This window comes from Scyliorhinus canicula, chromosome 6 (genome assembly GCF_902713615.1).
Source record: "Scyliorhinus canicula chromosome 6, sScyCan1.1, whole genome shotgun sequence".
Taxonomy (NCBI): domain Eukaryota; kingdom Metazoa; phylum Chordata; class Chondrichthyes; order Carcharhiniformes; family Scyliorhinidae; genus Scyliorhinus; species Scyliorhinus canicula.
Window position 1 is genome coordinate 116,748,851 of NC_052151.1, and position 26,507 is coordinate 116,775,357.

A 26,507-nucleotide genomic window follows, 5' to 3' on the forward strand; every position below is an offset into this window, starting at 1 on the left:
TTGTCAAATCAATTTCAACGGGCTATATGGTGGCCCCGGTTGGCACTGCGGCCGCTGTCACGGCATGTCCCACCCCTCCCCATCCCAGCACTTCTGGCCCCGTCGGTGCCCGTCACTCTGGGGCCTCTGACCCTGCGCACCATGCACGTCTGTGCCCGGTACTGGCACACACAACGATTCTTGACACGGTGTTTCGACCTCATGTAGACACACTTCTGGTGCCTGGACTGCTCTGGAGGGGCCTACTTGTATGACACTGAGAGGGTCACCTGCATCGTGGGCGGCGTATTAGAGGAAGAAGATGAACACCAGGCCTCATCCAATGAGGAGAAAGCAGGGGAGGGGAGGGTGTGCACAACATGAGGCAAAGGCAGGCATGGGAGGCCGCACAACGCATGTACCTGGGCCAATGCGCACGGGACGCTCTGATCGCCTCCAGATTCATCGACTACGGAGGCAGGGGGGACACTGGCCAGGGGCACGGACACTGCATCCCATCCCGCAAAACCCCCTCCTGGTCACTCCCCCACCTGCACCCTCACCTGCCACACAACAAGGTGGGTCCTGGGTTGGCAGTAACACTGGGTCTTGTCCATGGGATGGAGGATGATGACAACCCGCTCTGCAATGAGCTCTGGTGCTCCACATCGTTTGACATCATCTGAGTCCTGCCCATGGTAGCATCTTCTCCCATCGTCCATGTGGGTGATCTCTGCATGTAAGCTGGTCATTCCATCACACGGTGCCATCGGATCCCGGGGGTGATGGTAGTGGGAACGGTCGGAGGGGAGAGTGGGGGCCCAGACCACCCACAACGTGGCAGAAGGCAGAACAAGAGTAGAGGCAGCCAGGTGCAGTTCCTGCCCTGCGACCTGGGTCTCCTTTGGTGGCCATCATCTGGGGCCACCAGGCCTGGATGAACCCAGATGCTCCTCGGGTATCCCAGGTGACGTACTGCCACCCTGTTCTTCCCACTGCCCACTAGATGTGCCAGGGATAGGACAGAGGAGTCCAAGATTCTGTAGCTCCAGCCCCATCACATCCTCCTCCCTCAGGGATGCCTGATGGCCCCCGGACTACTCCATTGGACGGGGGTGTGAGCGGAGCTATCCCCTGAGGCTCCCCCGCTACCTGGCACTGCCAGCCTTGGAGGCCCGCTCGGGTAAAACCAGGGTCTGCATGCTCGCGGCCATGGAGCACAGGGAGTGCATCATCTCCATCTGGGACTGCTTCGCATTGCCCAATGACTGTGCCACCACCTTCTGGGCCTGTGTCACATCAGCCAGTCACTGGGCCATCTCCCTCTGTGCCTGCGTCACGTCAGCCAGTGCCTGGGTAATGCTGCCGACGTTCCCAGCCATTGCCCTCCCCCTCCAACCCCACCCCGTGACTGGGCCACGCCCAGGAGTATTGCTGCGATGCCTGTGAGGCAGCAACCCTGTCCTGTGCCTCGGCCAGCTCTGACACAGAAAGCTCCAGGCCTTGGGCATGCTGATCCATAGCCAAAACCATCGCTCCCAATGCCTCCACCGCGAACACCGTGCGGTGTTGGCCTGGGTGGCATCCCTGTTCCTGCACGTGGTTGGTCTCCAGAAAGCCATGGGTGGGGCTGCACCGCTGGCGGGCCAGACATTCCCGCTGCCAGCAAACAGCTAGAGAAGTCTGGCCTTGGTCTCCCGATAGAATCACTACATTGCAGATAGAGGCCATTCAGCCCATTGTGTCTGCATTGAACCTCCAAAGAGCACCCTACCTGGGCCCAAACACTCTCCCTATCCCTGTAACCCCATAATCCCACCTAACCTGCACATCCTTGGACCGTGAGAGGAAACCGGAGCACCCAAAGAATGGGAGAACGTGCAAACTCCACACAGTCGCCCATGGCCGGAATCGAACCGGGGTCCCTGGTGCTGTGAGGCAGCAGTGTTTACCACTATATAATGAAGGATGTGAATGCAGGAGACAGTTTAATGGAGAATTACTAATTGATACCTGGACTGAGCTGGTTGTTTTATGGGGAGGTTGGATAAGCTGGGCTTGTTTCCACTGGAGATTAGAAGAGTGAGGAGTGGCTTGATTGAAATATATAAGATATATAAGGTACTGAATAGTCTTGACAAGTTGGACATGGAAAGGTTGTTTCCTTTTGAAGGTGAGACTAGAACTAAGAGGAACTGGTTTAAAATTTGGTCTCGCTCTTTCAGGCCAGAGTTGAGGAGAATCCTTTTTTTCTCAGAGGACTGTGTGACTTTGGAATTTTCTGCCTCAGAGTCGGGATCATTGAATATTTTAAAACCGGAGTTAGATCCTTGTTGTGTAAGGAGTCAAACGTTACCGAGGGTAGATGGGAATGTGGAATTCTAAACACAATCAGATCAGCCATGATCTTATTGAATGCGGAGCAAACTCGTTGGGCCAAGTGGCCTGCTCCTGCTCCAAATTTATATGTTCATAGGTTTAGTCCAATAGCGTCTCCAATCTCGATATTCCACAGTCCACCACTCCCGCTTGTTGCGCGCATGGTTAGACCACCACCAGTTTTCATCTGTTTCAGCATTTTTAAATCATCTTATAATCCTGAGTTGCCACTGAGTAGTGATGGTGAAATTTCTCTGTGAATCACTGTAGTACAAAGTAGAGGATAATAGCCTGCAAGTAGACATTTTTGAACCTGAAAAGACATCAAGCACTTCCATTCAAGCATTGGTGACCAACAACTTTTGCCATTTGTTTTACCCTCCCCTTATCTTTCTGCTCAGTGTCATTAAGAGTTCCCTGTACCTTATCTTTCAGTTCCGAGAACATGTCTGAAACCACCAAAATAAACTTTCCTTTGTTTTTCCAGGTGATGATGGGTCTGTTGTATCGAAGGAAAAAGCAGTTTCATTGATACAGTTGCCAGATGGTGTTTTGGGCCAATTGGCAACAATTGATCTCAGTTGCCTGGCTGGGCGATTGACTTTTCCTGGTTTGAGGCAGCTGACACTGATTGGTGCTTGGCTATAACTGGTCAGAAACAGTCATCATGGGGCAGTACAGTGGCACAGTGGGTAGCAGGTTCAATCCCTGCTTTGGATCACTGTCTGTGTGGAGTTTGCACATTCTCCCTGTGTTTACGTGGGTTTCGCCCCCACAACCCAAAGATGTGCAGGCTAGGTGGATTGGCCACGCTGAATTGCCCCTCAATTGGAAAAAAAATTGGGTACTCTAAATTTATTTTAAAAAAGAAACAATCATCACCAATCGACCTTAAGCTGTTTCTTCAACCACCCCCCGCCAAACTGTTTTGCTGAAGATATTTTGATTATTTGACTAACTTTCTGAGTCAAGTGAGGGACCTGAAACAGTAAGCAACAGTGAATCTCTGAGGCCTACATTTTCTATCCAGCTCAGATAAAAGTAATGTCTTATACCTCGTTATTAGAAACTTCAACCAAAGACGTTTGCGTAGCCTTAACTTGTTTCTTTTTGGATATAACTCCATAGCATAAAAATAGTCATCACTTAAGAGTAACTGCCACTAACTTTGCAGTGTTAATCTGAAGATTATAAGCATGGTCGTGTAACAATTGCAAATATGACCCTGAATGAGAAGGAGGTACTTGCTTGAGGTTAGTCTTGAGGTACTTAGAAGTATCGGAAACTTAAACAGCATCTTGGCTGTACTGAACCTGAACCTTGCAACACTTATTACAAGCAAATTTGTTTAATTCTTCAGTATGATTCATATAGTGGTTTTAAAAATTGATTATGATAATGTTAATCCTTTATAAGTTTATATTTTTCATGGAACATTATGTAATCATTTTCTCAAATCAAAAGCATGGAAAATAATAATTGAAGTGCAAATCCTTTCTTCAAACCTGTCCACTAATTTGGCAGTGAGTATGTTCAGGTCAGTAAGAGATGGTATGTCAACTTTGTAAGTCTGGAATGCTTTGTGGTATTTTCAGATTGTTCCAGCAGCGATGGTAGCATTAATGAGGAACTGCCCCATATCGGAAGCAAAAGCTCGACTTGCATCTTGCCCGATTGTACGAGAGGCCATCAGTGAATTTGATATCCAAGGGCAAAAATGGAGAGCAGATCAAACAGAAGCAGCTGAAGATGAAATGGATGGATGAAAATTTCTTTCAGGAGGTTTTTATGTATTCTAGTTGTTACGGCCCCCTACAGGAACCAAACTTGTACTGCATCCAAATCCTTTCCTACACCTCAGAGTATTAGCTGCCCAGGTGACCAGGGGGCTAAGCTTCCTCCCAATTGGAGGAACTCCCCACAGGATACAAACCCTGGAAGGTGACCATGCGGAGAGAGGAAAGGAGTGATTGATGTATCGAGTGTGAGAATAAAAAGAGTTGTATCCTGTCAGCCTGGCCTCTTGCGAAGTCCTTGCCTCCATCCACAACACTAGTGACATCTGCACATGAAAAACTTTGATCTCAATAATTGCACCAGGATCACAACCACTATTCAATGTTACCATATACCTTTAGTGCAGGCCTGCTAAAGATTCAGATCTTCGTATCTTCTGGCCCGAACACTGGAATGGATTCCTAGATGGATCCTCATTAACATCACTGGCATTTACTTGGTAATGTGGAAAAATGCCCAAGCCTATGCTGTCCACAAAAAGGCAGGGCAATTCCAGTCCTGCCAATTAAACCCCATTAGGCTACTCTTGATCATCAGCAAAGTGATGGAAGGGGTTGTCAGCAGTGCTATCAATTGGCACTTACACAGTAATAAAATACATATTTATACTCAGTTCGGATTCTGCCAGGGCTAGTAAACCCCTGACCTCATTACAGCCTTGTTCCAAACATGAACAAAAGAGCTGAACTAAAGGGGTGAGGTGAGAGTGACGGCCATTGATATCAAGGCAGCAATTGACTGAGCGTGACATCAAGAAGCCCTGGCAAAACTGAAGTCTAAAGATGTGCAGGTTAGGTGGATTGACCATTCAAAATTGCCCTTAATGTCCTAAACGTTTAAGTCGGGTTACTGGGTTACGGGGTTAGGGTGGAGGTGAGGGCTTAAATAGGGTGCTCTTTCCAAGGGCCAGCACAGACTCGATGGGCCGAATGGCGTCCTTAGGCTTATCCCACTCTTGGTATATAAGACAAAATAGGGCAGTGAACAAAATATTTTATCATTGATATCAGTTATTATTAATTGCACTCTGTTCCATATAAATGGCCACATCTGGAGTTACATTTGCATGAATTTGGAGAACCTGAGGTGAATTCTCCACCGGCGGGATTCCCCATTCTGCCGGCAGCTCACTCCCGCCCGTGGGTTTCCTGATGGCATGGGGTGGCCACCATGGGAAATCCCATTGGCCGGAGAGAGGAACGGAGAATCCTGCTGCCGGCGATGGCATGCAGCCAAGGAACACGCAGTTAGGGAGGCAGAGAATTCAGCCCCCTGTTTCTTCAGAATTGTTGCGCACTGTCATGAAGAGCAAAATACAGCCATAAATTATTTATGGGCATGTCTAAAATTTTCTGGAAGATGTGTTTTTAAAAAAATTCTTTAATGAAGACACCAAGCAAAAGAGACGACTTGATTTCTTCAAACAGGGCTTTGAAAGAGAGATAGGTGGTTAGCACTGCTGCCTCACAGCGCCAGGTACCTGGGTTCAATTCCGGTCTTGGGTGACTGTTTATGTGGAGTTTGCACTTTCTCCTCATGTCTGCGTGGGTTCCTCCGGGTGCTCCGATTTCCTCCCACTGTCCAAAGATGTGCAGGTTAGGTGGGGTTATGGGGTTACAGTCATAGGGTGGGGGAGTGGGTCTAGGTAGGATTAGTGCAATCCCGATGGGCTGAATGCCCTCCTTCTGCACTGTAGGAATCCTATTCAATTCTATAGTTACAGCTGATGAGCAGGAGAATCATCACAAAAACGAATGACATGTATCACAAATTGAATTGACTCAAAGTGATACCTCCACCAATTGGACTATGAAGTGCTACAAGGCCTGAAAAGAAGCCTGTGGTCAGTCTTTTCGCAATGAATCCCCACAGTTTGAACTGCATACTGATACATCAGATATAGGTCTAGTAGCAGCATTTGGTTAAATGGTCATATGTAAAGAGAGACAGTGATATTATCATGATGGCTTGTAAATATTTTTCGACTGAATAAAAGTGCCAGCCAGTTATTGGAGTAGTAGGTCATTTTAAATCCTATTTTAATGGAATTCAGTCTTGAGTTGTTTCTGATTATCTGTTCAGAGTTGATTGTGGATAGCACAATTGCTTCACAGCTCCAGGGTCCCAGGTTCAATTCCAGCTTGGGTCACTGTCTGTGCGGAGTCTGCACATCCTCCCCGTGTGTGCGTGGGTTTCCTCCGGGTGCTCCGGTTTCCTCCCACAGTCCAAAGATGTGCAGGTTAGGTGGATTGGCCATGATAAATTGCCCTTAGTGTCCAAAATTGCCCTTAGTGTTGGGTGGGGTTACTGGGTTATGGGGATAGGGTGGAGGTGTTGACCTTGGGTAGGGTGCTCTTTCCAAGAGCCGGTGCAGACTCGATGGGCCGAATGGCCTCCTTCTGCACTGCAAACTCTATGATAATTCTATGAAACAATATCTGCACCATCTATGACTCACACAGCTCAGAAAAACAGCTACATAGACATGTATTATCCAAAATTCCTCTGTGGGAACAAGGAGGAACGTGAAGTTTTACCTTGTCAAACATTACTGACAGCATTCTTACTCCCAGTTGTTTTAATCTAGGATGAGGAGGAAAAAAACAGGAAGCTGAGGATCCAATAATTGAAGCGGTAAGAAGACCAAGCTCAGCAGGTCTGCAAGTGAGAAAGAGGAGCACAGTTCTGGGGCTCGAGGTGGATATTGGTACTATCACACTGTGGAAAATGCCAAGTACAAAGGCAAAGGCAGTTCTAAAGCTATATTTGCCAGGAAAGTTACAAATCCTCCAGCTGAAATTCTCACTGCCAGCAGGAATCTCTCTGTTCCTGTTGCTGTCAAATTCCCATTGAAGTCACCCTGCACTGCTGGAAAACCCATGGACAGGGGTATGCTGCCAGCAGGACCAGAGAATCCAATCGCCAGCAAACGGAAGGAGAATTCCGGCCTACATGTTAACCTTTCAGGAGAAAGATGGTGACTGATGTGGAAGGTGACCTGTGATGAGGCCACAGTCATGGAAATGGCAGATGGAGATAATTTCAGATTATAAGAGAATTATTTTCTGGCATCAGCTGGAGAGATCCAAACCACGGTGTTACGTTCTGGTGCTTGGCCAGTCGAAATACATGCATTAGCGAACATCTCGTTTGTTGTGACTAGTTAAATGTTTATTGTTAAACAATAACATGGGTTAGATAACCATAAGAAAATTATCAAAAACTACTATTATAAATTATCTAAGAGCTACTACAAATGTGACTATCCGCTATGACGACTATCTCCAGACTCTGCAAGGTGACAGTGCCACGTGGTTGTTCTCTCCTGTCACGTTCTTCCCGTGTCTGCTTGGGATTCCTCCGGGTGCTCCGGTTTTTTCGCACAGTCCAAAGATGTGCAGGTTAGGTGGATTGGCCATAATAAATTGCCCTTAGTGTCCAAAAACTCTTAGGTGGGGTTATGGGGATAGGGAGGAAGTGTGGGTATCGGGTGGAAGTATGGGCTTAGGTCGGGTGCTCTTTCCAAGGGCTGATGCAGACTCGATGGGCTGAATGGCCTCCATCTGCACTGTAAATTCTATGAAACAGGCTGTGGTCAGACTTGCCTGGAGATCCAGTCCATCGCTGACCACCTTGTCAAAGTTCTCAGTGATCACCACTCCTGGTGGTGTTGTGCTTCAGCCTGCTTGGCTGGCAGTTCTGTGAGGCAGGACTTCCTCCTGCAATAGGGCAGAAATCTCGAGCCAATTGTTCATAAATTAAGCAGGATGAGCTGGGTGGGTGGAGGCAGACTCGCCCTGATTTTTATGCTGAGGTGCAGGAATCTCACACTCAGTGTATACTTCAGGCAACGGTGATGTAGGGCAGGTATAAAATGAAAGTATTGGCACTGCCAGAATTACACAATCATCTGTAATCCTATTTCCTGTTGTCTGAACCCAGCTGCATGACGAAGAACTCAAAGCATTTTATACAAGCTGGGATTTTTTAGAGACTTTAATGGCTACATATTGACCTTGAGATCTGTTATGACCCTAACTAATGTTACTATTGGGACAAGTCAGATCCAAGGGTGCAACCTGGCTGAATAGATCCTGGGCGAGATTCTCCGTTGGCTGATGCCAAAATCGTGAACGTGATTGGGCGGAGAATAGGTTCCGACACCAAAATCCCGGTGGGTGCCGATTTGACGCCAAATCGCAATTCCCCGTAACATCAACAGCGGCGGCAATGCGTTCTGGAATGCACGTACAGTAAACACCATTTGCATGTTATTGGCATTCTCCGCGATTCTCCACCTCCAATGGGCCAAGTTCCCGATGGCGCAGTTCATTTGTGCTTTTAAAATTTGTGAAAGCGGCATCGTGGCTGCTGAGGGAGAGAGAGGGCGTACAGAAAGTGTCCAACAACACTGTAGGTTTGCTGACAGTTGTGTCAATAGCCAGGGAGCTTCTGCCAGAGCTAGGGGGGAGCAGCAGAGGTGGGCAGTGGGGTCGGGATGGACGGGCATGGAACACCTTTGCTGCAGCCAGCAAGGAAGCCATGCAGCTGCGCACGCTGCTAACTGCCCATTGTGAAGTTAGTGCCACAGGTCATATAGGTATACCCCCAGGCCACCACCCCCAGCCAACCCATTAGCTGTATGGGCTCGATCCAGCAAAACCAGTGCTATCTTGTTGGCTGGGGAGAGTGTGTGTGTGTGTGTGGGGAGTGAAGTGTGTATATGCGGCTGCAGCTTGTCAGCCTCCCGAGTGTCAATCATGGACCAATTTTCATTGGACTCGATTGCGTTCCACGTGGTGCTGGTGCTAGCCCCTTCACATGGAACCTGGAATCGGTCCAGGTTCAACGCCAGTGTTTCTGTCATGAAAGTTCACGAATCCTGCGTCAGCGTCAACATGTAGTCTCAGAAACTGAAACCCGCCCCTTAACTTTTCTTTTTTTGCTTAGATACATGAAAGGCAGTCATTGAATAGTCACTTGAGTCAGCTGATGAACTTTTCACAAAAGAATAAAACATTTATTAAACAAGAAAAGATTATCTATATACATTACTTGAGCATTGATTTGCAGCAGGCAGGACTTCCGTCTGCCCTTGGACAGATTGACTTGACAGCTCTCCAGCCCCTCCAAATACAGCGCTGCAGTGGCCAGAAGAGGAACTGCAGCACCGTGACAGAGTCCCAGGACTGCACTTAAAATTCCTACAATGCAGACGGAGGCCATTCGGCAAATCAAATCTGCACCGACCCTCTGAAAGAGCCTTAGCTAGGCCCACTCCCCCGCTCTATCCCCGTAACCCCACCTAACCTACACACCTTTGGACACTTAGAGACACTTTAGCATGGCCGGTCCACCTAATCTGCACATCATTGGACTGTGGGAGGAAACCGGAGCACCTGGAGGAAATCCATGCAGACACGCGGAGAAAATGCAAACTCCACAGAGTCTCCCAAGGCCTGAATTGAACCCAGGTCCCCGGCGCTGTGTGGCAGCAGTGTTAAACACCGTGCCACCCTTCAGGTAAGTGCCAAGTGTCCTGGGGGCAGGAGGGTGAGGGATACCCCAAGGATCAGGAGAGCATTGATGTCCATGTCAGGGGTTAGGTGGGAGGGGAAAGGAGGGCCAGAGCCCCCAGGTCACTGAGGGGAAAGCACTGCAATCTAAAAGGGCCTTCAGGTTGAGGCAACCCCCCCCCATCCCAGTCCTGCTTGAGATCGGGGGTGAAGACTTTATATGTTTGCATCCTGAGTCAACCGAAGTGCGTCAGATTAAAAATTGAGGCTGGGCAGGAAAGGCTCTTAAGTAGACATTAAGTGGTCACTTACGGACCTTAATAAGGGCATAGGTGCGTCTCCCATCCAAGGCCCTGCCCGTCCAACTGTGAAATTGCATCTTAGCTGGGGCGGGTGGAATCCTGGAAGGAACCCGTGCATGCAATTTTAGGCTCACCCGCCTGAGAACCTATAACGGGGGAGCAAATAATTCTGCCTTATATCAATTTCCTAACAGACCTTTCACTTTAAGAAAGCTTGCAATCTAGATTTCCAACTCCAGTTAAAGGCATTCCCAGAGCATTGATCAGTAACCTGACCACATCTCATCAGATCACAGGACATCTGATCATAAGACTTTGACAAACCATTATTGCATTTACCTTACAAAGTTGTCATTGAGAATTTATTCTTGTGTTATTGTGGGAGGTTGCAAAAAGCAGGAGTCATTGTGAGCAGGTAAATGGGGAAAACCAAAGAGGGGAACTGAGGAAATCCCTGCTTGAGACTCAATCCCCCAACTCTAAGTCCCGTCTCTCCCCATTCTCAAGATCACTTCTTAACTCCAACCTCCGATCCTCAACCCCATTCTCAATCTCTGCCTCACCCCTGAGCCCCATTAGCAGTCTCCACCTCTCCCCCAAAATCCCATTTCCAATCTCCACCCATTCTCAGAATCCCCATTCCCAGTCTCTACCTCTCCCCTGATCCGCCTTTCCCAGTATCCAACTCACTCCTGAATCTATGGGGTGGAATTCACTGTAAAAATATCAAAGTCTGGTTTTGCTGCATTTGACGGGATGTTTCACGATGGCTGCAATGATGAGATTCAGACCACTTTTCAATAGAAGTTAGCCATTTTTTTGGCCCTTGGGTAGTTTCTCCCCATCAAGGCCACAGTTAGAAATTTTTCTGGCACTGGGGAGCTGAGTTTGTCAGCAGGACCGACTGCTCACAGATCACGGGGTGCCAATCTGAAAGGCTGTCCCAAACTCTATACATTCTCCCCTTCTTTTCCAGTCTGCTTTCAGGCCCTCTCTTCAACCCACCCCCACCCACCCAACCTTTCCCCTGCTCCCTCAAACCACTCCCTTTCATACGCATGACCCCCCTAAATCCCAACCCTTGGAAGTGCAAACTTGGCACCGAGCACCTTGGCAGTGCCAGCCTGGAACCCTGGCAGTGCCAACCAGGCACCTTGGCTCCCCACCGGCTGCAACATGGTGGCTGAATCGTGTCCCGTATTCACATTCTCCAGATTTCCCTTGAATTCCCAATCCTAGTTGTTTACTCTTCCCTGAATCCCCATTCCCAGTCTCCACTTCTCTCCTAAGCTCCTATTCCCAATCAACACCACTCCCCTGAATTCACATTCCCAGTCTCTACCTCTTCCTGTAATCCCCATTCCCATTCTCCACCTCTCCCCTGAGACCCATTACCAGTCTCCCTCTCATATACCCAACCATTGAGCCTCCCTCTGATTTCAGTGTACCCATTAACCTACTGGAAGCAAGACACCAGAGTCAAATCAGAATGAATATTGGATGCCTGAGGGTGGAGCAATTTGCAGGAACGCCATTTCCGGCTACAAATACATTACACCTCTATCAGCAGAATGAATGGAATGTGGTTACAAAGCCAAATTTGGCAGCTGTCGGCAACAACTATGTAGTGTACCAAATCCTGCAATGCAAAAACAGCAGCAACAGGCAGTAAAATCAACATTTCAAAAACATTATCCGATCTAAGAATGGAAGTGCTCAAACAAACGAGCAAGCAGTGCACAGAAGGGAAAGGAAAAATAAAGGGCTGGATTCTCCGTTGGTAGGATCCTCCGTTTTGCCGGCAGCGCACTCACGCCTGTGGATTTCCCAACGGTGTGGGGGTGCCCCCAATGGGAAACCCCATTGGCCGGCTGCAGGGACGGAGAATGCCACTGCCGGCTGGGGCACGCCTCATCAGAAAACGGGTGCGGTGGGACAGAGAATTCCGCCCAAAATGCTTTTCACAACAACCTGATGCCTTAAAGTGCTTTACAGCCTATGAAGTAACTTTTTGAAATGTAGTCACTTTTGAAGGAGGTGGTCTTGTGGCATAATGGGTAGCATCCCTACATCTGGGCCAGAAATTTTGTTTGAAGACCCACTTTCAGGACTTGATGTCCATGGAAGGCATGTTCATAATTTAGCCAAACCAGTTGATTATCAGCCTATAAATCCTTTCTCTAGGCCTGATGGTGTGAAGATGTGTCCTATTCAGCCATACTTCAGATGTCACGTGGCCCATCCAAGGGGGCGCAGACAATAGCCCCTACAGGAGGGTGCCGGAGGGGTGCCGCAGAGTGTACCACTGGCATGGGTAGGGCCAACCGCTGGTACCCTTGCCGATGGGAGTCAGGGCCAGAGGCCCCCGTTACGCCGGGTTTCGACGTGACCAGGGATGTGGTGTGGAGGGCAGAGTGCCGAGGGAATGGCCGGCGGTGGATGTGGGGATGCTGCATTGCAGGCTGGGGCCACTATGTAGACCGTTGGACCTGCATGGGCACGGGACGCACCATGCTAATGTATCTGACTGTCACCTCCTGCAGACAATGAAGTTTGAAATCCAAACATGAATGGTGGCCTTCAACCTGGTTGCCGCAGCTCTGGGGGATGCACTGAGGCTGTACGAGCAGCAGCTGCTAGGAGAGGGCCCTGCAGCAGCCATGCCTGGTCTAGAGGAACAGGAGCCAATCAATGAGGATGGAGAGCCGGCTGTCCAACAGGCTGAGGAGGAGATGGGAAAGAAGCGTCCCATCGAACCCCGTGTGTACTGGCAGTGCCTATCATTCGAGGACCTGCCCATCGGGCAAGCCAAAGACTCAGACTGAGCAGGGAGACCGTGCGAAGTATCTCCTGGATCATAGCACACCTAGCACCATGGGGGTTTTGGAGAGGACACCCGCTCCCGGTGGCTGTCAAGGTGACGGTTATTGAGAGGAGTTATAGGGAGGTAGTCACACCTCAGGTAAAAGAAGAAAGTAGATGGGTTACCATCAGGGGAGGCAGAGGGAACCGGCAGGCAGTGCAGGGATCCCCTGTGGTCGTTCCCCTCTATAACAAGTATACCGTTTTGGATACTGTTGCGGGGGACGACTTACCAGGGGTAAGCAATAGGGCGCAGGTCTCTGGCACAGAGTCTGTCCCTGTTGCTCAGAAGGGAAGGGAGAAGAGGAACAGAGCACTTGTCATTGGGGACTCCATAGTTAGAGGAACAGACAGGAGGTTCTGTGGGAACGAAAGAGACTCACGGTTGGTGTGTTGCCTCCCAGGTGCCAGGGTTCGTGATGTCTCTGATCGTGTTTTTGGGATCCTTAAGGGGGAGGGGGAGCAGCCCCAAGTCGTGGTCCACATAGGTACCAACGACATAGGTAGGAAGAGAGATGGGGATTTGAGACAGAAATTCAGGGAGCTAGGGTGGAAGCTGAGAGCTAGAACAAACAGAGTTGTTATCTCTGGGTTGTTACCCGTGCCACGTGCTAGCGAAGTAAGAAATAAGGAGAGAGAGGAGTTGAACACGTGGCTACAGGGATGGTGCAGGAGGGAGGGTTTTGGTTTCCTGGATAATTGGGGCTCATTCTGGGGTAGGTGGGACCTCTACAAACAGGATGGTCTTCACCTGAACCAGAGGGGTACCAATATCCTGGGAGGGAGATTTGCTAGTGCTCTTCGGGGGGGTTTAAACTAATTCAGCAGGGGGATGGGAACCTAAATTGTAGACCCAGTGTACAGGATGTTGAGAGTAGTGAGGTCAGGGATAGGGTTAAAAGTTCGAAAGAGGGCACCGGCAAGCAGGACGCTGGTTTGAAGTGTGTCTACTTCAACGCCAGGAGCATCCGGAATAAGGTGGGTGAGCTTGCAGCATGGGTTGGTACCTGGGATCTTGATGTTGTGGCGATTTCGGAGACATGGGTAGAGCAGGGACAGGAATGGTTGTTGCAGGTTCCAGGATTTAGATGTTTCTGTAAGAACAGAGAAGATGGTAAAAGAGGGGGGGGTGTGGCATTGTTAATCAAAGAAAGTATTACGGCGGTAGAAAGGACGCTTGAGGACTCGTCTACTGAGGCAGTATGGGCCGAGGTTAGGAACAGTAGAGGAGAGGTCACCCTGTTGGGAGTTGTCTATAGACCTCTGAATAGTCCCAGAGATGTAGAGGAAAGGATTGCAAAGATGATTCTTGACAGGAGCGAGAGTAACAGGGTAGTTGTTATGGGGGACTTTAACTTTCCAAATATTGACTGGAAATACTATAGTTCGAGTACTATAGATGGGTCAGTTTTTGTGCAGTGTGTGCAGGAGGGTTTTCTGACACAGTATGTAGACAGGCCAACAAGGGGCGAGGCCACATTGGATTTGGTACTGGGTAATGAACCCGGCCAGGTGTTAGATTTAGATGTAGGTGAGCACTTTGGGGATAGTGATCACAACTCGGTTATGTTTACTTTAGCAATGGGCAGGGATAGGTATATACCGCAAGGCAAGAATTATAGCTGGGGGAAAGGCAATTATGATGCTATTCGGCAAGATTTAGGAGGTATAGGATGGGGAAGGAAACTGCAGGGGATGGGTACAATCAAAATGTGGAGCTTTTTCAAGGAACAGCTACTGCGTGTCCTTGATAAGTATGTACCTGTCAGGCAGGGAGGAAGTTGTCGAGCAAGGGAGCCGTGGTTTACTAAGGAAGTTGAAGCACTTGTCAAGAGGAAGAAGAAGGCTTATGTTAGGATGAGACATGAAGGCTCAGTTAGGGCACTTGAGAGTTACAAGTTAGCCAGGAAGGACCTAAAGGGAGAGTTAAGAAGAGCGCGGAGAGGACACGAAAAGTCGTTGGCGGATAGGATCAAGGAAAACCCTAAGGCTTTCTATAGGTATATCAGGAACAAAAGAATGACTCGAGTAAGATTAGGGCCAATCAAGGATAGTAGTGGAAAGTTGTGTGTGGAATCAGAGGAGATAGGGGAAGCATTAAATGGATATTTTTCGTCAGTGTTTACACTGGAGAAAGACAATGTTGTCGAGGAGAACACTCAGGTTCAGTCGACCAGGCTAGATAGAATTGAGGTTCAAAAGGAGGAGGTGTTAGCAATTTTAGAAAATGTCAAAATAGACAAGTCCCCTGGGCCAGATGGGATTTATCCTAGGATTCTCTGGGAAGCCAGGGAGGAGATTGCTGAGCCTTTGTCCTTGATCTTTATGTCGTCTTTGTTGACAGGAATAGTGCCGGAAGACTGGAGGATAGCAAATGTTGTCCCCTTGTTCAAGAAGGGGAGTAGAGACAACCCTGGTAATTATAGACCTGTGAGCCTTACTTCGGTTGTGGGTAAAATGTTGGAAAAGGTTATAAGAGATAGGGTTTATAATCATCTTGAAAAGAACAAGTTGATTAGCGATACTCAACACGGTTTTGTGAAGGGTAGGTCATGTCTCACAAACCTTATTGAGTTTTTTGAGAAGGTGACCAAACAGGTGGATCAGGGTAAAGCTGTTGATGTGGTGTATATGGATTTCAGTAAGGCGTTTGATAAGGTTCCCCACGGTAGGCTATTGCAGAAAATAAGGAAGTATGGAATTGAAGGTGATTTAGCGGTTTGGATCAGTAATTGGCTAGCTGAAAGAAGACAGAGGGTGGTGGTTGATGGCAAATGTTCATCCTGGAGTTCAGTTACTAGTGGTGTACCGCAAGGATCTGTTTTGGGGCCACTGCTGTTTGTCATTTTTATAAATGACCTGGAAGAGGGTGTAGAAGGATGGGTTAGTAAATTTGCAGATGACACGAAGGTCGGTGGAGTTGTGGATAGTGCTGAAGGATGTTATAGGATACAGAGGGACATAGATAAGCTGCAGAGCTGGGCTGAGAGGTGGCAGATGGAGTTTAATGCGGAAAAGTGTGAGGTGGTTCACTTTGGAAGGAGTAACAGGAATGCAGAGTACTGGGCTAATGGCAAGATTCTTGGTAGTGTAGATGAACAGAGAGATCTCGGCATCCAGGTACATAAATCCCTGAAAGTTGGCACCCAGGTTAATAGGGCTGTTAAGAAGGCATATGGTGTGCTAGCCTTTATAAGCAGGGGGATTGAGTTTCGGAACCACAAGGTCATGCTGCAGCTGTACATAACTCTGGTGCGGCCACACCTGGAGTACTGCATGCAGTTCTGGTCACCACATTATAGGAAGGATGTGGAAGCTTTGGAAAGGGTTCAGAGAAGATTTACTAGGATGTTGCCTGGCATGGAGGGAAGGTCTTACGAGGAAAGGCTCAGGGAATTGAGGTTGTTTTCGTTAGAGAGGAGAAGGCTGAGAGGTGACTTAATAGAGACATATAAGATAGTCAGAGGGTTAGATAGGGTGGACAGTGAGAGTCTTTTTCCTCGGATGGTGATGACCAACACGAGGGGACATAGCTTTAAATTGAGGGGTGAGAGATATAGGACAGATGTCAGAGGCAGTTTCTTTACTCAGAGAGTAGTAGGGGTGTGGAACGCCCTGCCTGCAATAGTAGTAGACTCGCCAACTTTAAGGGTTTTTAAGTGGTCACTGGATAGACATATGGATGAAAATGGAATAGTGTAGGTCAGATAGGCTTCAGATGGTTTCACAGGTCGGCGCAACATCGAGGGCCGAAGGGCCCGTACTGCGCTGTAGTGTTCTATGTTCTATGTTCTAACCTTTATGCCATGGGGTCCTTTCAGGTGCCGAATGGGGACCTGGCTGGAATCTCACAGACCTTAGTGCACAGGTGCATCCATGCTATCACGGAGGCCTGTCGGCACAATATATCAAAACCAAAAGTGGTTCCATTCCATGAATGTGCAGTTAGTGTGTGACCGGGAGATGCACATCATGCATGTCTTTTTTAAATTCATTTTGGGGATGTCGGCTTCTTTGGTTAGGCCTGCATTTATTGCAGGTTCCTCGTTGCCCTTCAGAAGGTGGTGGTGCGTTGCCTTCTTGAAATGCTGCTGTACTTCCGGTGTACGTGCACCCACTGTGCTGTTAGAGAGAGAGTTCTAAGATGGTGCCCCAGTGGAAAGAACGGCGATATATTTCCAAGTCAGGGCGGCGAGTGACTTGGAGGGAAACCTCAAGGTGGTGGGGTTCCCATGCATCTGCTGCTCTTGACCTTCTAATGGCAGTGGTCATAGATTTGGAAGGTATTGTCACGGGAACTTTGGTGAATTACTGCAGTGCATCTTGTAGATGGTACACACGGCTGCCGCTGTTCATCGGTGGTGGAGGGTTTGAATGTTTGTGGAAGGGGGAGCAATCAAGTGGACTGCTTTTTCCTGGATGGTGTCAAGCTTCTTGAGTGTTGTTGGAGCTGCACTCATTCAGGCAAGTGGAGAGTATTCCATTACACTCCTGACTTATGCTTTGTCAATGGTGAACAGGCTTTGAGGGGGCAGGAGGTGAGTTGTTCGCCATGGGATTCCTAGCCTTTGACCTGCCATGGTAGCCACAGTATTAATATGGCTAGTCCAGTTCAGTTTCTGATCAATGGTAACCCCAGGATGTTGATTGTGGGGGATTCACCTGTGGTCTTCATGGTAGCACAGTGGTTAGCACTGTTACTTCACAGCTCCAGTCCCAAGTTCGATTCCCGGCTTAGATCACTGTCTGTGTGGAGTCTGCACGTTCTCCCTGTGTCTGCCTGGGTTTCTTCCGGGTGCTCCAGTTTCCTCCCACAAGCCCTGAAAGACGTGCTGTTAGGTAATTTGGACTTTCTGAATTCCCCCTCTGTGTAACCAGACAAGTGCCAGAATGTGCGACTAGGGGCTTTCAATAGTAACTTCATTGCAGTGTTAATGTAAGCCTACTTGTGACAATAAAGATTATTATATTATTATAATGCCATTGAATTTCAACGGGTGGTCGTTAGATACTCTCATGAGGAGATGGTTGTTGCCTGGCATTTGTGTAGCGCAATGTAATTTCAATGTAATTGCCCGAAAAGTGGCAACTCAGGTGGCCAAGATGATTAAGGAGGCATATGGTATGCTTGCATTCATCAGCTGGGGCATGGAGTCCAGGAGTTGGAAATCATGTTGCAGCGATATAAAACCTTTATTAGGCCGCATTTGGAGTATTGCGTGCAGTTCTGGTCACCACATTATCAGAAGGATGTGGAAGCTTTGGCGAGAGTGCAAAGAAGGTTCACCAGGATGTTACCTGATCTCGAGGGCATTGGCAATGAGGAGAGGTTGAATAAACCAGAATTGTTTTCACTGCAAAGATGGAGGCTGAGGGAAGACCTGATAGAGGTCCACAAAATTATGAGACGAATAGACAGGGTGGATAGGCAGAGGCTTTTTCCAAGGTGGAAGTATCAATTACAATGGGGTACAGGTTCAAGGTGAGGAGGGAAAGTTTAAGGAAGATGTGCGGGGTGTGGTGGGTGCCTGGATTGTATTGCCAGAGGATGTGATGAACGTAGGCACAGTAGCAACATTTAAGAAGCGTCTGGATGGGTACATGAATAGGGAGGAAATACGGACCAAGTAAGGGCAAATGTTTTTTTTTAGTTCAGGCATCATGATCGGCACATGCTTGGAGGGCAGAATGGCCTGTTCTTGTGCTGTACTTTTCTTTGTTCTCTTTGTGCTTTGATGTTCATGAAAAGCTGGTATTCAAATCTAGCCATAAGCACTTAGCTACAAATTGATAATCATAGAATTTACAATGCAGAAGGAGGCCATTCGGCCCAACGAGTCTGCACTGGCTCTTGGAAAGAGCACCCTACCCAAGCCCACACCTCCACCCTATCTCCATAACCCAGCAACCCCACCCAACACTAAGGGCAATTTTGGACATAAAGGGCGATTTATCATGGCCAATCCACTTAACCTGCATATCTTTGGACTGTGGGAGGAAACCGGAGCACCCGGAGGAAACCCACGCAGACACGGGGAGAATGTGCAGGCTCCGCACAGACAGTGACCCAAGCCGGGAATCAAACCTGGGACCCTGGAGCTGTGAAGCAACTGTGCTAACCACAATGCTACCGTGCTGCCCCTTAATAATCTTTTATTGTCACAAATATGAAGTTAGTGTGAAAAGCCCCTAGTCACCACATTCCGGCGCCTGTTCAAGTAAGCCGGTATGGGAATTGAAACCACGCTGCTGGCCTTGTTCTGCATTACAAACCAGCTGTCTAGCCCACTGAGCTAAATCAGCCCAACCACAATATTTGAATTTATGATTAAAAATAATAACTGAATTACTTTGTGAGACTTTCAATCCAGTCCAATTTTTAACTTCCTCTTAACTATCTGAGCAACAATCTTGACCACTATTACTCAATGTTTCCAAATCAAAATAGGCTGTAATTATGTTCAGAACCTATTTATAATCAAATTCCAAGATGACCACTCACGCTGCCACAGTTCATAGATCATCACATTTATTAAAATATTTAATTTGACTCCCACGGGAAAATATCCAACCTTCTGTGTTTTCTACTATATTTTCTTAACACTGGTATTATAAAAACAGATTCTCTTACTCGCAGTCCAGTTCTGAACTGCAATTACAGATACAGCAGGGAATTCTTAAGAGCAGGTAGAACCAGTTCCAAACTTGCTCCTCAGTATTTCCTGTTTAGGCGTGAGCAACTTTAGAGAAGTGATGTTCAGTGAGAACAAGGACCTTTGAATAACTTGGGCATAGCCATGGGTACTGCTCAGTGTAAAACAGGCTCTGCTTTCTGCGTTTGCTGCCAGTCGAGTTCTCATGGTAGCAAGCAGGAAACACCAGATCCAAACCAACAAACGGGGCCTTTATGGTATGAGAATAGAACTGCTCAGCAATCTCATTGTATTATCCTTTACAATTACAAACCTCGCACTGCAGACGACCTTCTCATCAAAAAAGGGGAAGAAATAGAAGTTCTCCGAATAGAAGGTGAATGGACATTCGTCAGAAAAATAGATGCGAGTCGGGAAATGGAGCAGCCAGAGGAAGGTTACGTCCCTTCAAGCTTCGTCGCCGAAGTGGGGAGTGTTGCCGCTGCACCGTAAGTAGTACTCTGCTCACAGCTAATTGCCTCTGAAGTCAGCTTATCGGTCGCTCCCTGTCAGAATCAAGTGGCTTTTTACATTTTCAAATTGTAGGAGAAGGGACAGTTTCTTCATGTTAGCCAATGATCTTTCTCTTTTTTCGGATCACAATGTAAAATAACCTAAACTAGACAAAAACGCTTGAGAAACAGTGCTGAAGAGCAATGACGCGGGTCTCAGGTTGTGGGATGAGTTACTTGCACGTCTATTATTTGGATTTGACAGAGCCAATCTGGAAACATTTGTCTGCAGTTAAAATCAGCACGGAACAAATACACAAGCCCCCCCCCCCCCCCCCCCCCAAGTGCCTTTCCTGCAGCTAATCCTGCTGTGATTGACGATATTCACTCATAGTAAAATAGGCAACATGGTAGCACGGTTATTAGCCCTGTTGCTTCTCAGCACTAGGATCCCAGGTTCGATTCCCACTTGGGTCACTGTGCGGATCTGCATGTTCTCTCTGTGTCTGCGTGGGTTTGCTCCGGTTTCCCCCCACAAGTCTCAAAAGACGTGCTGCTAGGTCATTTGGACATTCTGAATTCTCCCTCTGTGTGCCCGAACAGGTGCCGGAGTTTGGGGACTAGGGGCTTTTCACAGTGACTTCATTGCAGTGTTAATGTTACTTGTGACACTAATAAAGAATATTATAGGAGAAAAAAAACAAGCATAGCAGGAGGTAGGCATTTGGACTGGCCCATGGAAGGTGCAACTGCTTTCAGCAGAGGTGGGTTGAGGGGCGAGGAAAGCAATGTTTTCAGCAGCAATGGAGGAAGGGAAGATGCCAGAACCAGAATTATGCTGGTTATAATGATTATAATGATAAGAGAAGGTCAAGGCTGGGACTCAAGGAGGCGGGTAGAGGGTAGTGACTGTGGGAAGCACTTTGGGAAAGGGAGAGAGAAGAAAGGTTTGGAGCAGTGTTTCAGAACAAAAGTGTGTGGGGGAGGGCAGCAAGGTGGCGCAGTGGCTAGCACAGCTGTCTCATGCCGCCGAGGTCCCAGGTTCGATCCCGGCTCTGGGTCACTGTGCGTGTGGAGTTTGCACATTCACCCTGTATTTGCGTGGGTTTCGCCCCCACAACCCAAAGATGTGCAGGCTAGGTGGATTAGCCATTCTAAATTGCCCCTTAATTGGGAAAATTAATTGGATACTCTAAATTGTTTAAGAAAGTGGGAGGGGGTAAGGGAGTATAGCATTAGTGACCTGTATTTTGAGGGGAGAGGGCAAGTGGCAGAAGCTGGGTGTGAGAGAAAGGCCAGAAACCACATTTCCTGTTGTTCCGACATCCTGGGCTAGTCCATGGTCGATTCCAGCCCTTCTTGACCCGGAATCACAGTACAGTTGAAATTAACTTCTAATTTATAAAATACACAAGTCTTTGGTTGCTTAATAACGGAAGTCACCAGGTTTGAAAATTTCAAAACAACTAACTGTTAATTATTAACAGTAACTATAATTAAATAGGCATCAAATATAACTGATTAACTGCTACTACTTTGTAACCCCCTCCAACTCACCCCACCCTCTACACAACGCAAGGCAAAAAACACAGAGGAGAAAGAGAGGTGTAAAAAATAATCCTACAAGCAAAAGGACTTGTAGACTTGTTTCAGACGGGACATCTTCGAGTTATATTTTTCCTTCAGACAAGGCCTACAGTTGGATAATATATTTGCCTTCAGTCTGTAATGATTTTCTCTGTAGATTCTTCAGGGTTGGGAGAAGTCAGCCTTTGGTCAACAGACAGCAAACAGAGAGAGATTGGATTGGATTGGATTGGATTTGTTTATTGTCACGTGTACCGAGGTACAGTGAAAAGTATTTTTCTGCAAACAGCTCAACAGATCATTCAGTACATGGGAAGAAAGGGGAATTAAATAAAATTCAAGAAAATACAAGAAAATAAATAATAGACAACACAAGATATACAATGTAACTACATAAGCATTGGCATCGGATGAAGCATACAGGGTGTAGTGTTAATGAGGTCAGTCAATAAGAGGGTCATTCAGGAGTCTGGTGACAGTGGGGAAGAAGCTGTTTTTGAGTCTGTTCGTGCGTGTTCTCAGACTTCTGTATCTCCTGCCCGATGGAAGAAGTTGGAAAAGTGAGTAAGCCGGGTGGGAGGGATCCTTGATTATGCTGCCCGCTTTCCCCAGGTAGCGGAAGGTGTAGATGGAGTCCATGGATGGGAGGCAGGTTCGTGTGATGGACTGGGCGGTATTCACGACTCTCTGAAGTTCCTTGCGGTCCTGGGCCGAGCAGTTGCCATACCAGGCTGTGATGCAGCACGATAGGATGCTTTCTATGGTGCATCTGTAAAAGTTGGTAAGGGTTAATGTGGACATGCCGAATTTCCTTAGTTTCCTGAGGAAGTATAGGCGCTGTTGTGCTTTCTTGATGATAGCGTCGATGTGAGTGGACCAGGACAGATTTTTGGCGATGTGCACCGCAGGGATTTGAAACTGCTAACCATCTCCACCTTGGCCCCATTGATGCTGACAGGGGTGTGTACAGTACTTTGTTTCCTGAAGTCAATGACCAGCTCTTTAGTTTTGCTGGCATTGAGGGAGGGATTGTTGTCGTTACACCACTCCACCAGGTTCTCTATCTCCCTCCTGTATTCAGACTCGTCGTTATTCGAGATCCGGCCCACTATGGTCGTATCATCAGAAAACTTGTGGATGGAGTTGGAACCAAGTCTTGCCACGCAGTCATGTGTGACAGGGAGTAGAGTAGGGGGGCTAAGTACGCAGTCTTGCGGGGCACTGGTATTGAGGACTATTCTGGAGGAGGTGTTGGTGTTCATTCTTACTGATTGTGGTCTGTTGGTCAGAAAATCAAGGATCCAGTTGCAGAGTAGAGAGCCAAGTCCTAGGTTTTGGAGCTTTGATATGAGCTTGGCTGGGATTATGGTGTTGAAGGCAAAGCTGTAGTCAATAAATAGGAGTCTGATGTAGGAGTCCTTGTTGTCGAGATGCTCTAGGGATGAGTGTAAGGCCAGGGAAATGGCGTCTGATGTGGACCGGTTGCGACGGTATGCGAATTGAAGTGGGTCAAGGCGTTCCGGGAGTATGGAGGCGATGCGCTTCATGATCAGACTCTTGAAGCACTTCATTACAACTGACATCAGGGCCACCGGGCGGTAGTCATTGAGACATGTTTCCTGGTTCTTCTTTGGTACCGGTGTGATGGTGGTCTTCTTGAAGCAGGTGGGGACCTCTGAGTGGAGTAGGGACAGGTTAAAAATGTCTGTGAATACCTCTGCCAGCTGGTCTGCGCAGGCTCTGAGTGCACGACCAGGGATCCCGTCCGGGCCCGTCGCTTTCCGCGGGTTCACTTTCAGGAAGGCCGATCTGACTTCGGAAGCGGTGATGGTGGGTATGGGCGAATTATGGGCTGCTGGGGCACTTGACAGTGGATTATTGGTTACCTGCTCGAACCGAGCATAGAATTCATTAAGTTCATCGGGGAGGGGTGCGCTGCTGCCAGAGATACTGCTCGGCTTCGCTTTGTAGCCCGTTATGTTGTTTAGTCCTTGCCACAACCGCCAAGAGTCTGTCTGTGACTCTAGCTTAGTTTGATATTCTCTCTTGGCATCTCGGATGGCTTTGCGGAGGTCGTACCTGGATTTCTTGTATAGGACAGGGTCGTCTGCCTTGAATGCCTCAGATCTGTCCTTCAGTAGAGAGTCACTCTCGCGGTTGAGCCATGGTTTCCGGTTGGGGAATGCACGTACTGCTTTCTTTGGCACGCAGTCGCCCACACATTTGCTGATGAAGTCTGTGACGGTGGTGGCATACTCATTTAAATTAGCCGCTGAGTTCTTAAATATGGACCAATCCACTGTCTCTAAGCAGTCACGTAAGAGCTCTTCTGTCTCCTCGGACCAGCACTGCACAACCTTCTTAGCTGGATTCTCCCGCTTGAGTTTCTGCTTGTAAGCCGGGAGAAGGAGCACAGTCTTATGGTCTGATTTCCCAAAATGGGGTCGGGGGATGGAACGGTAGGCGCCCTTGATTTTTGAGTAGCAGTGGTCAAGAGTATTGTCGCCCCTGGTGGGACAAAAGATGTGCTGGTGGAATTTTGGCAGCACGCTCTTGAGGTTGGCTTTGTTGAAGTCTCTGGCCACAATGAACAAGGCCTCTGGGTGTTCTGTTTCATAGTTGTTCATGACTGTGTACAGTTCACAGTGCCAAGAGAGAATGGTGCTTCTGCCTTGAGGGTCCAGTGGCTTCTCTGCAGACTCACAGCAACAGCAAGTGGCCCACATTTGAGAGAAATGGTGAGAGAGAGTGTGTGAGAGAGAGAGAGACAAACACAGCTTCTCTTTCAGAGTCCAGAAGCTTTCTGCTGGGTCCTCTGAACACCCCAGCTGGCAGAACCCAATCACTATCTCTTTCCAGGCAGGAAGCTGTTCATGGACAATCCAAAGCCCACCATTGAACCTTTCGAACGAAATCCATCCAATCTCTCGAGAACTATAGGCCGAGATTCTCTGACCCTGCGCCAGGTCGGAGAATCCCCGGGGGGACGCGCGAATCCCACCCCGATGCCCCAATGCCGACTTCCCTATTCTTCAGTGCCATTTCTGGGCGCCGGCGGGATTCCCGCAACGCTGGTCAGGGTGCTTTGATTGCGCCCCCCTCTTCCAGGCCCCGATGGGCTGAGTGGCCAACAAGTTTTGCCCAGTCCCGCCGGCGTGAATTGCTTACCTGACACATAGCGGGACCTGACAGATAAGTGTGCAGCGTCGTCCTGCAGGGTTGGAGGGGGCGGGGGATCCAAACCCGGGGGGGCCCCCATGGTGGCCTGGCCCGCGATCGGGGCCTTGCACTCGGCGGGCGGGCTGGTTCTGTTGGGGCCTTCTTTCCTCCGCACCGGGCCCCTGTCGGGCTCTGCCATATTGCCCGGGGGCCGGCGCATGCACAGAAATACGCCGGCCGTTCTGCGCATGCGCGGAAATACACCGCCCGTTCTACGCATGCGCGAACGCACACCAGCCCTTTGGCGCCGGCTGGAGCTGAGGGAACCACTCCTGCGCTGACCTAGCCCCCTAGAAAATGGAGAATTCCTCACTTTCGGGGGCTGTTGACGCCGGAGTGGTTGGCACTGGATTTCACGCCGACGTCGGGGCATGGCCCCATTATTGAAGAATCCCACCCATAAAGTATCGGTTCTGCTGTTCAAATACCCTTGGCACAGTGTGTCATTTTGAAATGTTTTAGTTCCTCACTTCCTCTACTAGACTTAAAGGTATGTCTCGATTAAAGATCCGTGGATGAAAAACAGTAAGAACGAAGTAATAGAAAAGGGAAATAAGGGAATCAACAGAAAGGGCCCTCACATTGTAGGTAAAGGTGAGAAACAAAACAACACAAGTGTTTTTGGGAGTAAGGAGAGTAGCTGAGAATAGCTTTGCTGCAGCTTACTGCCTCCTTAAACTATGGGGGATTTTCCATTCCTGTTTTCAGTGGCAGGAGCGGGAACTTGTGTGGGAGAGTGTTCTAGGATGTTGCCCCGGTGACAGTGAAGGAGCGGCGATATATTTCCAAGTCAGGTGGGTGACTTGGAGGGGTACATCCAGGTGGTGGGGTTCCCAGTTACCTGCTGCTCTTGTCCTTCTAGATGGTAGTAGTTGTGGGTTTGTACAGTGGCGTCTAAGGAACCTCTTGGTGAGTTGCTGCAGTGCATCTTGTAGATGGTACACACGGCTGCCACTGTTCGTCTATGGTGGAGGATTTGAATGTTCGTGGAAGGGGGAGCAATAAAGTGGACTGCTTTGCCCTGGATGGTGTCGAGCGTCTTGAGTGTTGCGGGAGATGCACTCATCCAGGCAAGTGGAGAGCATTCAATTGCACTCCTGACCTCTGCTTTGTAGATGGTAGAAAGGCTTTGGCGAGCCAGGATGTGAGTTACTCGCCATAGGATTCCTAGCCTTAGACCTGCCTTGGTAGCCACAGTTTTAATATGGCTAGTCCATTTCAGTCTCTAATCAATAGGATGTGGGATCTCAGTGATGGTAATACTATTGAATGTCGAGGGACGGTGGCTAGATCCTCGCTTATCGGAGATGGTCATTGCCTGCCACTTGTGTGGCACAAACGTAACTTGCCACTTGTCAGCCCAAGCCCAGATATTGCCCCAGTCTTGCTGCATTTGAGCGTGGACTGCTTCATTATCTGAGGAGTCGTGAATGGAGTTGAACATTGTGCAGTCAACCGCAAACATAGAACATAGAACATTACAGCGCAGTACAGGCCCTTCGGCCCACGATGTTGCACCGTCCTGTGAAACCCCTCTAAAGTCCCTCTACACTATTCCCTTATCGTCCATATGCCTATCCAATGACCATTTGAATTCCCTTAGTGTTGGCGAGTCCACTACTGTTGCAGGCAGGGCATTCCACGCCCTTACTACTCTCTGAGTAAAGAACCTACCTCTGACATCTGTCCTATATCTATCTGCCCTCAATTTAAAGCTATGTC

At 48.4% G+C, this 26,507-nt stretch overlaps 2 protein-coding genes and 1 long non-coding RNA gene across 7 annotated transcripts in view; 2 read left to right on the top strand and 1 right to left on the bottom strand.

Annotated features, from left to right (window-relative positions):
• Positions 1–4,371, top strand: part of gckr (glucokinase (hexokinase 4) regulator) — a 134,985-nt gene extending 130,614 nt beyond the window's left edge. For all 3 annotated transcript variants that reach the window (XM_038799951.1, XM_038799950.1, XM_038799952.1), the window contains one exon: positions 3,954–4,371. In XM_038799951.1, coding sequence (XP_038655879.1) covers positions 3,954–4,124 — 171 coding nt within the window. In that variant the 3' untranslated portion in view covers positions 4,125–4,371. The remainder of the gene's footprint in view (positions 1–3,953) is intronic.
• Positions 1–19,921, bottom strand: part of LOC119967426 — a 92,511-nt gene extending 72,590 nt beyond the window's left edge. The window contains exon 1 of the long non-coding RNA XR_005460983.1: positions 19,802–19,921. This is a non-coding gene — a long non-coding RNA (uncharacterized LOC119967426). The remainder of the gene's footprint in view (positions 1–19,801) is intronic.
• The window catches only part of si:ch73-340m8.2 (tyrosine-protein kinase SRK3), a 71,509-nt gene continuing 64,582 nt past the window's right edge, over positions 19,581–26,507 (top strand). For all 3 annotated transcript variants that reach the window (XM_038799953.1, XM_038799954.1, XM_038799955.1), the window contains exon 1: positions 19,581–19,976. In XM_038799953.1, coding sequence (XP_038655881.1) covers positions 19,633–19,976 — 344 coding nt within the window. In that variant the 5' untranslated portion in view covers positions 19,581–19,632. The remainder of the gene's footprint in view (positions 19,977–26,507) is intronic.